This window comes from Molothrus ater, chromosome 5 (assembly GCF_012460135.2).
Source record: "Molothrus ater isolate BHLD 08-10-18 breed brown headed cowbird chromosome 5, BPBGC_Mater_1.1, whole genome shotgun sequence".
In the NCBI taxonomy this organism is placed as follows: Eukaryota; Metazoa; Chordata; class Aves; order Passeriformes; family Icteridae; genus Molothrus; species Molothrus ater.
Window position 1 is genome coordinate 15,152,825 of NC_050482.2, and position 13,298 is coordinate 15,166,122.

The window sequence follows — 13,298 nt, forward strand, 5'->3', positions numbered from 1 at the left end:
CTTCAGCATCATGAATATTAGTATTAATTTTTTTCTGAAGGATATGACATACAGGCATATATTTGACTTGGAAAAGTGGCTGTTTAAGATCCAGCACATTGACAATAAGCTCAATGAAATATAAAATATTGGTTTTGTCACAAGAAAGTAGATGGTGTTTTTGGCATTCCACTTGGGTTAGAAGAACTTCAGCATGACATTCATGGTCTTGGAAGGAAGAGGAGATGGGGACTGCAAACCAGACAAAAGCTGTAGGATGAGCTTTGTGATTCACCTCTCTCTCCTTTTTGGCCTTGGAGGTATTCCCCACGGCACTTATAAAGTTGAATCAAAAAGATTCCCAAACCTGAGGCTTTGGAAGTAAAAGTCTACTCTGTATAACATCAATCTTGCATATTTTCTTTGCTACTCTAAGAATAATGGCTTTGCTGTACAGATACCCACAGTGTAGGGCAGCAAGTGTTGCTGTAGAGACAGTTACAAAGAGAATATCCAATCAAAGTAAAGGGAAGTAAATTTATGGCAGTGGTCCCTTACTCCTTAACCCATATTTTAGCTCATTCTAGTAAAACTGCTGGTGTCTCAGATTGCTTAGCATTGTATCTTACCAAGTCTTCAAGGGGTCTCAGAAAGTTTGGGAGAAGCAAAAGGCAGCAGGACTTCAGAAGATGAACACATAATGCCATCTCCCTGTACCTGCTTGAGGTATGTGCCTGCAGCTTGTAGTTCTCTTCCTCTTATGGGGCCACCGTGCTTCTCTGAGCTGAGGTAAACTTAAAGTTTAAACCTGATTGCAGCTTGGGCATTTCAGAGTGTGGGGCTGTTTTCTAAAAATAATTTGTGTTTGTCTGTGTCAAAAGGTTTTTATAAGTTATGAAAACATCAGTGGAATTTATTTTTCTGGTAGAAGCTTTGCTGATACTGCACAGAGTAAAAATGCTTTTTATGTTAGCAAATCCATTGTGTTAAAGTGTGGGTGTCCATTAAGGAACCCTTAATAGGAACCTAACTACAAACAGTCTGTTTGCTTGTTGTTCCTTCAGATCCATATTCCTCTGCACAGACTAATTCCTGCTGCTGGAATAACAATGAAGATAGAAAGACTAACAGATAAAGAGCACAGTCCTTGTCCTAATTCAAGAAAAGCACGTAGGGCTGAGTACTGTGTTCTCAAAGAGCTGTGCCATGCAAATGGAGTTACAAGGCACCTGTACATGGTTGCAAAAAACAAACCAGTAACATATGCTGTGCATAAAATAAATAAAATAAAGTATTTTCATTTGGTCTGGAGAAGTACAATGTGATAGTTGAGCAGCCAAAAAATAATTCATTAATCTGTGAAAAAAAAAATTTGATCATGGAAATACCTCAAATTCACCAGGGCACTCCAAACACTGTGATTTATTTTGCCTCCTTACAGCTGGAAGTGGATGTGTATCTCACTGAGGAGAGACAGGGTGAATGCTCCTCTCTGCACCATCCATTAATCAAATTTCATTTTCACACTCAGCTGTATAAGGTTGTGTAGATATTTGCAGTGTGACCACCTGTTTTATTTGATCTTAATCTCCTCAGCAGCTGTGATTGTACTTATCATCAAGGCCACAGAAATCTGAAAGGTAAATTTAAGAATACAACACAACACCATTCCAGAATTTGTCACCTTAGAAGTAAAAAGATGAACTATCCATTCCTATGATTATTCCAACTACCAAAACTCTATAAATATTCCCATTTTTACTGGGAACTTGCCTGATTCTGGAAGGAGGTTTAGGTTAGGGCATGTGTATTAGCTACCCTCCCACCTTTTCCCAGTCTTTAAAGAATCAATGATGTGACTGTTTGGGACATTGAGCCATTTCTGTAAAATGACTGTGGTCCTGCTGCCCTGTATTCTTGCTTGGTTTGTCTCTATTCATGCCTTTCTCTGCACTTCTTGAAACTTGGTCTGCTGGAGAAGACATAATGAAACCTGTTCTGCCTAAGCAATATTTTTCCTGTCAGTTACTATATGAAAATGGTAAATATTGTGTTAAGCTTAGTTCAGCCTTCATATCTTAGGGAAATGATACCTGAGCACACAAAGTTTCTCGGAATCCTTCCTGAACAGATTGTCTTCAGACTGATTAAAATAACACAGGCAGTGCCAGCTGTGCTGGGCACACAAGGACTCTGTTGTTCAGTTTTGAATTAGTCACCCTCATGTGGTTCATGATCCTTTGTACAAATGCACACCACTGAGATGCAGGCAACAATATTTAGTACTCCAGCATAGCCATTTAATAAGATAGCTAAATGTATCTTTTCTTTATGAAGGTAGCAGAAGTATGTAATTGTGATCAGTCCTGAAAAATTCAGCTAACCTAGTAATTGAAGCTGGTTTTATTGTATTTAATAGCCTTAGGATGCATATAGTAGGTGTATTAGGTATTGAACTTGATTTTATTGAGAACTCATTGACAATCTGATTTATCAACAAACTAGGCCTTGCTATTTTTCATAATGTCACTGTATCATGGAACCAGTATTTGTTAAAATATGATTCTCATTTTCTAATGTCAAAGTGCCTGAGCTACTGGTCTTTCTGATAACTGAGAATTGCAATAATAAATACAGTAATGTGTTTTGGCCATTGAGGTCAGAAAATTATGAATATAAAAAGAGATAAACATTTCTGAGAATGCATTTGCCAGCTCTTATGAAGTATAGTTAAAATTCTAATAGTTTATGTTGCAGAACTGTGAAATGACCTCAACATAGTCTTGAAATTTATTAAGTAAATAATATAGTGATATATTGCTTGGTAATGATTTTCCCTGTGCTGGCATGTTGGTCCTATCAATCAAAACTTGTAATTTAATTTTAAATTATAAAGGATAGGAAGGAATATGTCAGTTTATGTAGTAGGCAACTTTAAAGTGAGTGTAAAAAAACCTTCTCTCATCAATTTAAACACAAAAATCTGAAAAGAAACTTACCTGAACTGTAATGTCTGAGTGCAATGCAGTTCCTGTAACCATTGGTAACATTTCCACATGCTTTGACTCAAACTCTGCATTAGTGAGGACACAAGTTGTTATTCATTTAGTAGCCTTTTAACACTTCACATCTCTGCTAGTACTTCTAAGATTTTGCTGTTTAACAAAACCCAAAACAATGCTTAGGGAATGATTTTTTTAAATCTTCCAAAGTGATGGTGTTACACTTTACAAGGTCTGCAGGTTTTAGTCACACAAGAATGATTTTAATCAAGGTTGAACTGGGCTTCTATTTGATCTGCCTGGAAGCTGAAAATATAGTATCTACCTGGAGGGTCTCTTTGGAAAAATAGTTTTGAAAACAAATTATTCTACAGAGACAGCCACTCTGTCCAAAATAAAGGCATGTGTAGGTCAGTTGTTTCTGTTCTTTATTGTCTGTGTTGCTCAGTTCCAAGAATAAATCAAGAAGCACTGTAGTTGGAGGCTGTATAAATTCAGAAGAAAAGATCATCAAAGGCAAGAAGCAATTGATCCCTATAAGCAAGTAGATCAGGACACTTCTCATGTGATGTGAGCATTTCAGCACAGTCTGCTGCCAAGGTGCTTGTAGCAGTAGGGGGATAGCCCTAAGGACTAGGCAGGGTTTGTAGAGTCATTATCCTCATGGGACCATGATAGGTGAGGAGAATAAATGAACCTTCACATCCTCACCACACCTAAAGCACAAATAGCAAACACCAAGAGGCTGAGAACAATTTCTGTGAGGCTGTAGAAATTATGTTGCATAGTTGAGGAATGGGAGCCTTTGTGAAGAAGGTTTAAGCAATGTTTGAAGAAAGATAATGTATTTATAGGTGGTTGGCACATCAGGAAGGGTAAAGATTCAGGGCTGATGTGGAGCTTTAGGGAGGACACCAAAGAATCACCTCAATGGAATAGATGGAGCAGGAGCCTGATTTGAAGATGAGAAATGATTGATCATACTTGAACATAACTGTGACTTACATCTGTTGGAGTATCTGTGTGGTAAACTACAGAACTGCAATTAGCATCCAAGTACTGTGATTATAAATTATAACTTTTCCTTATGGACACCACTAGACAGATGCATGTGTTATCTCACAGAGTGTTGGTAGAACTCAGCAAATACACTTCTGTTGCTTGGTCTCTTATAATAGCAGGAAAGTGCTCTTGAAGTCCAACCGGATTTTTCTCATTCTTTGTTAATTTGTTTCCTATGTCTCAGATACAACAGCTGGAAGTGGTATCTGCAATTAGCACACATTTTACCTGCTTAAAGCATCCCCTATATTCTTGTCCAGTTATTTGTAACCTGAATTTAGTGCTTCACTTCTGGAAGCAAGGAACCATCAGAAGTATAAAGAAAGGCTTGATTTCATGCCTGAGGTGCAGTGAAGTCTGTGCAAAGAGCACAAGCCCTCAGGTGCAAGCAGCAGGCAGATTTAAACATGGTCCTGGTACCTAACTGAGATGAGTTTGTGTAGAAAAATGAAGTAAGCCATTTGTCAAAAATTCCCTAAGATCCTTAGTTGTACATCTGGCTGAAAGTATCAAAATTCTAACATGTCAACAGAGCTAGTAAGTCTACTGCAGTATTTGTCCAAAAGTCCTTGGTTGGATTTTTTTTTTCTTGTTGAACAGCCTTGGCTGTTTGGGTTCATCAGTTGCCCATGTCCCTTGGTGAGTGCAGCTGGGCAGGCCTGGCCTGAGCAGTGATGCTCAACTCAGCTGCCTTGGCCATTTTCTTTTGCTCCAGGCTGGAGGAAGAGACATTGTCTTGTATCTTGTAGATAGAATCTTGTATCTTGTAGATAGAATACAAGAACAGCAAGGAAAGCTTGATCCCAGCTTGTTGTTGTTGTGTAAGGAGATGGAAAGGAGCTGCAGTGCATGCTAAGGCAGGCAGAGACTGTGTGCATAGCCAGCCTTGGGAGCACAGAGTAACCTGAGGGCAGGATGAAGATCCATGGCCTAGGGTCATGCTTCCAGGGTGCCAACCAGCAAGCTGGAAATAGGAGAAAGCAGCACAGTCAAAGTGACATTCCTTCCAGCCTGCAATGATTTGCAGTTTATATTCTCTCTGAATGGGATGGGTGCTGCAAGACCCTCCTGTCCCTACGTTGAGCCATTCCTGCCTGAGTCAGTTTTTATTGTTCCTGCAGTTCTGTGAGGAAAACCATCTTCAGGAACATGAATATTTGCATCATACAGAGCAGGAGCAGTGGGTTAAAAATTGCACAACAGTGGCATTTACTCTGTGGAGAAGACAGGACATGAGCAAAATGTCCTGCATGTAATAGCTCAGGTTGGTAGGGACCCATAAGGATCATCAGGTCCAACTTGCATGTAGCAGATCAATCAGATTTCCCCCTAAAAAGTCTTCTTCACATACTCAGGCTGATTCTGCAGCATATACTCAGTGTGAATGATGGATCTGAAAGAAGGGGAAAGAGACTGTCCTCAAAAAAAGTCTGTATTTGGGGATGTTTTGATACTCTGAGTGGCTGTTCTGCTACTCATGCAGTAGAATATTGTGAAATGAGGTGCTACATTTGGTACAGCTACACAGTCCAGAATGCATTATCAGGTTCAGTTTGCATTTCTGTAGCTGGACAATAGGAACATCCTGATTTTATCCAATTACATTTTGTATTGGATAACAGAAAATGGAGAGCAAAGTTGAAACTTCTTTAAAATGTGGCAAAAAATGAAAATGGATGAAATTTTTTTAAATTGAGGTCCAGCTTGAAAAAGTCAAAATTGTGTGAGAAAAAGAGAAATTGTACTTGCAGAGCAAAGGCACTGGGCAAAGGTCTTTTAGTGCTAAATCACTCAACAATAAGTGACAAGGTAAAACTTGCAGCTCAAATTACAAGACTTGAGAATTGTAGGAGTCATTACTTACAAGGTCATTTTGCATCTTTAAAGTGCAAGATGTAATGATGAAACAAACATAAGTATGGAGTATTCTAAGCAGGGGGGTAAAAGTAGTTAGGAACCTTTCATCAGCATCTGGAGGGTCACTTTGGCAGGTCAGAGATTTTATACAACATTTTTAGAGGCTGCATTACAGCCTAGTAAACCACACTGTTAGGGAGAAAGAAAACAGTAATTTGGCTATCAAGAAAAATGTACACAGCTAGTCAATTAGTAATTCATCCACATAGTGTAAGATCTCTGTGGAGAGGATGGCATTGTGGCCATTGTGATCAACCTCTAACCTCAGGAGTAGTTAATTGGGCAGGCTGATCCAGAGCAGAGCGTTCTGAAATTTGCTGCTGCTCAGGCTGGCAAGAAATTGCTATCAAAGAACCTCAAAATTGGTGCTGTCAGTCTTTCTAGAAATCAGTTATTGCTGTGTGCTTGGATGAAGGGGACGTGTGTTGAGTGTGTTGGCAGAATCAGTGAGGAATCACAGGGCTGGGGATGTGAGGTCCCCAGGACGAGGTGAGAGATGAGAATTTGACTTTATGTTTTCAGAAGGCTGATTTATTATTTTATAATATTATATTAAAAGAATGCTATACTAAAGCTATACTAAAGAAAGAAGAGGATACATCAGAAGGCTAGAACAAGAATGATGATGAAAGCTTGTGACCTGACTCAGAGATTCCAACACAGCTGATGGTGATTGGTCATTAATTAAAAACAATTCACATGTTTGGATAAACAATCTCCAGTTCACATTCCAGAGCAGCAAAACATGGAGAAGCTGAGGCTTCTCATCTTCCCAGGAGAAGAAATCCTGGTGAAGGGATTTTTCAGAAAATATCATGGTAACATGGGGATATCTACTCTGCTGACAGTCCCTCAGCTCCTCAGCAAACATGCTGTGATGTTTGAGCAGAAATCCCATTCCTGCAGCTCCCCAAGAACTGAGAGGCCAGGCTCCTTTATTCTGTTGAGTTCATGGCACTGATCTGCAGAGAAGCTGGGCATTTTTGGACTTCTGGAGCCTGGTTGTTGTTATTCTGCCTCACGGGCTGCAGCATCTGAACTCCAGACACTTGCCTTGTCTGGGTTGCCTAGGAGCCCAGCTGGCAAGCAGGGAGGGAAACAGGCTCCTTGTAAAACCTTTCTGCTCTAGTGCTGCCTGGTTTCATCAAAATCAAATAATCTCTCCCAGGTAGTTCAGCCTTGAATTGTCAATCTTACAGACCACCAGCCTACCTGGGAATTTTGAACTGGCTTTTCACAGATAAACTTGTTTTCAAGACACTAGCTCATAAACTTAGCACAAATATAAATATCTCAGGATAACGAGGGGAAGCATATGTCCTATTTATGATTGGATGCAAATTTCCTTTCCTACCTAGACATCCAAGAGTACTCTCATACAGAGCCTTCAAGGCCATAACTGATCTCTGGTGTGGATTTGAAGAATTGCCAATATTTTTAAAGATTCATCCTCTGGCATAAATTTCAATATATATATATTGATAGGACTGATAAGGTACTTCTGAGGACAGGAATGAGCTCTGTAGAAATTGTTTAATGTCAGTAAGTATTAAACTGTGCATTTCTTTTCCTGGTATATTCTATAGCCTATATTATTTATATTACTCTGAGCACGTATATCAGAATAAGTGCTCAATTTCAAATTGTTTAAATAGTTTAGCAGAAAATAATGGGGCTAGAGGGAAGAAGAAACCTGAAACTACTATATATTTTATTTCTAGAGTTAGCAGCCTCAGCACATGCTGTCTTTGATTCTTTTTTAACTGCTTCTTTGAAAAAAAAACTTCCTCACTTATTTCATGCTGCATCTTCTATTATCATTAGACTTAGTAACTGATAGAGGTTTCTTTATTGTGTTATGAAACAATTTAATGTCAATATGCTGGGGTTTTGGAGGGAAAAAACACTGGTCTTCATCTTGGAAAAAGCAATGACCATGTACCTCATCAAAGATAGCATAAAATTTTATATCAGTGATAAGTCAGGGCACAGAAGAATGCTAAATGTTCTGAATAGCAACTGCCTGCTCTTAGTCTGCTGGGAGTTAGATTTGGAGTGCTTTAGGTCTTGTGTGTTAGATTTCTGTATTTCCTCTGGCATAAATGAATCTTGTCTCTGAAATCTGAAGTCAGAGTCTGATTGTGTGGCTCACTATATAGGATGACAGGAAATCCTAGCCCAAACATAAAGGGTTTATAAAGAGCTGTTATTTAACTGTTCAATCTGAAAGACAAACTTCAGAAAAAACACGGAAAAGAATAATTTTAAGTTAGTTAAATTGTTAGGAGTAACTCTGTGTAAACTCTGACATTTGGCAAAACATGAAATCCAGCAGTCTTTATTATGTTGAATGCCAGCAGGAAGACCAGTTGGATTTGATGGTGTTAAAGGTCCTTTTCAACCTGAATTATTCTACAATATCCAATGAAGCCAGAGGATCAGCTGAACCAGCAGCCATGTAGACAGACACTGGAATCAGTACTCAAATCTCTCAATTTTTTTTTCTGGATAGGAGTAGGAATAAATAAGATATCTTGTGTTTCCCACTTGACTAGTTAACTGATACCAGCACTACGTGAGGTTGTGTGGAGTTACCCAGCAGGATGGAGCAGACAGTGCAAATTCAGCTCTGCTGTTCATCTCTGCATTGATTCTTGTGCAGACACTGAGGGAACCAGGAGGTGTCCAGTCCCTGTCCTCTTCTGGTAACACCATAAAGATGACACTAATCACTGTGTCTTGTTAGAAATTCATGTTGCTTACAGGCACTTTGATAACATCATTTCAGTGGAAAATGTTCTATAGTTTGAAAATCATATGTTACAATCCTGTTTGATATCATGAGATTCTTTTCAATATAAGAAAATATTTTAATTGTATACATTTTTGTATTATTATTTTATACTTGAATACATTTGTGATTTATAAAAATGTTTTAATTTTTTTTTTTTAACTTGCAGTCTTCTGTTCCTGTAAACACTTTTGGTTACTGCCCATTGATGTACTAATATCAATGTAACAAAATGCAACTAAGTCTCACTACTGTAATAGTGCTATTGGCCTTTCCTTTGAAAATTGCTAATTGCAGAATTACAATTTTCTCATTTATCTTTGCAAGAGAAGAAATGTTTACTACAGTTAGATAAAATTATTGACTTTTATCTGAAAGTTTTGTTTCATTTCAAATGAAATTTTTTTCTGAAAAAATTGAAAAATGAAAAATATTTTCTGCAGTCTATATCTCAATTAAGAGCAGATTTAATGCAGCTTTCCTAATTAAAAAACCCCAAACTGTTTAGTCTGGGATTTGACCAATCAGTTAAGCAGAGGAAGGTGTGTTTAAAATAGATTTATATTCTAAATGTAGATAACGTAGAAATTCTGCAGTAATTTAATAATTTACAAAGAACACAATAGCAAAGAGCACACTTTTCTGAAAATTGGGAGAAATAAAAAAATTTTCTTAACACAGCCCTTTTTTTGCCATCTGCCATGTGAATTGACCTTATAATTGTTTTAGAAACATTATAATACAAAGAGTTTGAATAACTAGATTTTAAGCATATACTTTCAGACTTTTTATATCCATATAATCTGCTTTGCTGTTTTAGTTTCTTGAGACTTTGTTATAGTTACTTCTACTTTTTCTCATAATGATTAAGTAGTTTAAGCAAGATATCCCTTAATTCACCAATTCCTTCTTTTGTTAAAGATACACACTCAGAAAATATTATTTCCTTGATTTTGTTGTTACAGGAGCGTATGTTAAAGCTACTTTGGTCACCTTAATTATACATTTCCAGATGTTGCATTTAAAAGTTGAATTTTATTTTCAAATTTCCAGGCTCACTCTATGTTTTACAGTACCTAATTTTTTCTAATTTTTACTGGCTAAAGTTATCTCTTGGATATTCAGGGGCTTTACTGGTGAAAATGTGTGTCTGAATCTAAAATGGCTTCCATGGAAATTAAATATCTGTGTAGTTTAATCACAGGAGCAGTGAGTGAGTGTTTGCAGGGCTTTGTGCCAGCAGCTTTCAGGTAACTTGCACTGCATGGGGAGCTTTGGATGCCATTGTGCTCACATACCTACATCCCCATCAGTCAGGTTTTAGAGAGAGAGTTTGGACTGACTCCTCAGGGAAGTATCTGTAGGGCCCTTGGTGTCTAGGCTGCCAGAAGAGTCAGTGGGGATGTGGTCAGTGCAGCCAGGGGTATCTAAAGAACAGTTTTGCTGTCTAGTCCCTTGAGCAACAAACAGAATGGCATTGAGGAAACTTTGCCTGAATGTGAGCATCTCCTGCTTATTGAGACTCCCAAGGAAATCAGAGACATCTGTACAGAGCTGGCAAGTGTGATGCATGGGAATAACCTGCAAGAGCACTGCCCACTCTGCAGTGACAGGTAAGGGGCAGATGGGGTATTTTTGGGCACTAGGTGCCTGTATGAATTGCCTCCACTGACATAATGACTCCTTCCATCAAATGTTCTGGAAATTCAGGGGCTGAGTTTGCTCACAGAGACAGACACATGGTATTGTGATCTCTGACTGGCTCACATCCATGGATGCCCAAATTCTAGTTTGGTTATTAGGTATGATGTCTGACAGGACAAGGGGGAATGACTTCAAAGTGAAATAGAGTGTTTAGATAGACATTAGGAAGAAATCCTTTTATTGTGAGGGTGGTAGGTCGCTGAAGCAGTTGCCCAGAGAACTTTTGGGTGACTCATCCAAGAACTATTTAAGGCCAGGTTGGATCAGGCTCTGAGAAACCTGGTCTAGTAAAAGATGTCCCAGCCCATGGCAGTGGGCATTGGAACTTGGTGATATTTAAGGTCTCTTCCATCTCAAACCATTCCATGATTCTATGATGATTCTTTTTCTTCAACTCCAATCTGTCTTTTTTCAATTTAAGTTTATTCTGTGAATGAATTCTCCTACAACCTGATCAGGTATCACAGGGTAGATGCAGATGGACTACCAAAATGTGTTACAGAAGAGGTTGAAAGCAATATGTGATTCTTTTTGGAGAACTTATTGGTCTTGTCTCCAACCCTGACAACTTAGCTATGTGCATGCCAAGACTTATTGGGAGATGCTGTTGGTTTTGACATCCACAAATGAATGAAGTATTGCTTAAGTATTTATGTTTTTCTCTTTCAGTTATTGCAACGGATGCATGTTAGATCCAGACTGTGGTCTCTGCTACAAATTGAATAAATCAAGTGTTGTTGAGTCCTCATGCATTCCTGTTGATAAACACTCTACAATGAAAGCAGCTTGGGGCAGGTATGTCACTTGTCAAGATTTTTTAGCCTTGTGCTCTACAGAGAGTGTATTTTATGCTATTGAGAACAATTTTGCTTTTACAGAAAGTGTTAAATTCTTAAAATGTTCAGGAAAAAGAAAATAACTTGGCATTGTCAAAAATGGGTGATTACTTCCTAACAATAAATTAAAGCCTCGACCCTGATGTGTGCAGCCCTTTTGGTGTAGTCTGTCACTTAGGAAGCATGGCAAAAATACACTAGAAGTGAGGAAAATTACCTTTCCTTAATGTTTTTCATTCATTTGAAGTGGCACATTCCCTAGTTATATACTTAAGCCCTCTGAATTAGTTTTCTTTTAAAATGCATTAATTAAACCACACTTTTAATATTGGCCTACCAAAGAAACAATTAGCTCAGCTGAATAAACTAAAATTAGCAAAATCTGAAAAGTTCAAATTGTCAAAAGCATGGGGTTTGGCCACAGATTTCTGTGGTTCTGTGCCTGAAAGGGGTGTCATGCCATAATGTGCACTTGGGTGTAAAAATGTGAGCATTCATAGGCACAACTGCAAAATACATCACACCTCCTTTTTATGCAGCACAAAAATTCCTGTGAAGTCACAGCAACCTCCAAGTTTTCTGAAGTACTGACTATTCCTAAGGAAAGCTTTGTGTGGTGGAACATTGTCTTGTAGAGGCTTTATGAATACTTAAATAATGAGCAGGGCTTGGATTGGGGTTTAGAATGGTTCAGAGGCGCAAGGGAATTATGTAATTACTTCTGAGAAAACCACCTCGACAGAATTCATCTCAGCCACCCACACACCATGAACATACTTAGGGAATAGGCAAAGGTTTGTGTGGTGATTTGGGCCTCTTCTTTTTTATTAACTTTCATACATATTTCTCAGAATTTAAACCAAACTGTCTCGAAGGCACTGAGTCATATTGGACAGAGGTGAAAAAGTATGAAAAAAAAGTCTACTAATTGTAGAATCATTAATTTAAAATTACTCTAAAATTGCCCTCGTTTTGATTTCAGTACCATTAGGCCTAGTAATTAATTCCAAGTGCAGAAAAGAGAAGCTTATATTTTTTTGTAATCCTAATATAAAAGCACCGTGATAATTTGGGGTTATTACAGTTAATAAATAACTGTGAAAAATACAAAATTTCATCTGACCTGCTTGTTCTGTGACTAACTTCAATGTCACATTATGGAATATACCTTGCATATTGCCTGATACCCTGATGTGATCTGCAGCATGTGGATTCTCATATTTGTAAGGTAACAGATGTCTCTTTATATTCCAAGTCAACATTCATTTCCTATATGCTGTAGTTTTAAGTAGCTTGTCTGTAATTAACAGAATCACACTAGAAGGCAGAAAGATATACATGCAAACAAAAAATTGTTATGAATAGTTGATAGATAAAACTAAACTTTATTTCATTAGCCAGTGCTATTTTTTAACACAGTAAATGTGGGCATAAGCAATTGTTTCATATTCATGATTCAGTCTCACGTAGACTCTTTACTGTACAGCCTGTTGGAGCAAATTAGACAGGGGAGAATAAATATTTCCTTTTCATATTGCAAAATGCAGTCTTTCCATGTGCAAGAATTCCATACTGTGAGGACCCTGCTTAAAATCCTTCAAAAGGAAATGAAACAATTTTATATGTGTTATACTGGTAGTCACCACTGTGAAAGTCCTGCCTGAAGATGGAAAACCAGTAAAATATCCACATTTCTTTTTCTGAATATTCATCACCATTTCTAGTGTTTATTTCATTAATTTTTCTCTTGCCTCTACCTGATCTATGTAATCAGGCAGTTTTCAAAAAGCTGATCCTTCAAGCTGTGCAATGTCAGGTGGTGCCTTCTGTGCCTTCCTAGCCCTGTGGAAGAGGGAAGCATTTTGCTTTCTTCTCCTTCTGCTCCTTTTCTTCACAGATAGGTGTATTTCTGCTTACTGGCCCAGGGGAATCCCCACAGAGTTTTCTTTCCAAGGGCTCACATTCACATACCATGCCCCAGCTCCATTTGCTCAAATCCTGAGTCTG

At 38.1% G+C, this 13,298-nt stretch overlaps 1 protein-coding gene across 1 annotated transcript in view; it reads left to right on the top strand.

Annotated features, from left to right (window-relative positions):
* SLC2A13 (solute carrier family 2 member 13) overlaps positions 1-13,298 on the top strand; it is a 147,011-nt gene that overhangs the window by 105,978 nt on the left and 27,735 nt on the right. The window contains exon 7 of the mRNA XM_036400340.1: positions 11,125-11,250. Coding sequence (XP_036256233.1) covers positions 11,125-11,250 — 126 coding nt within the window. The remainder of the gene's footprint in view (positions 1-11,124; positions 11,251-13,298) is intronic.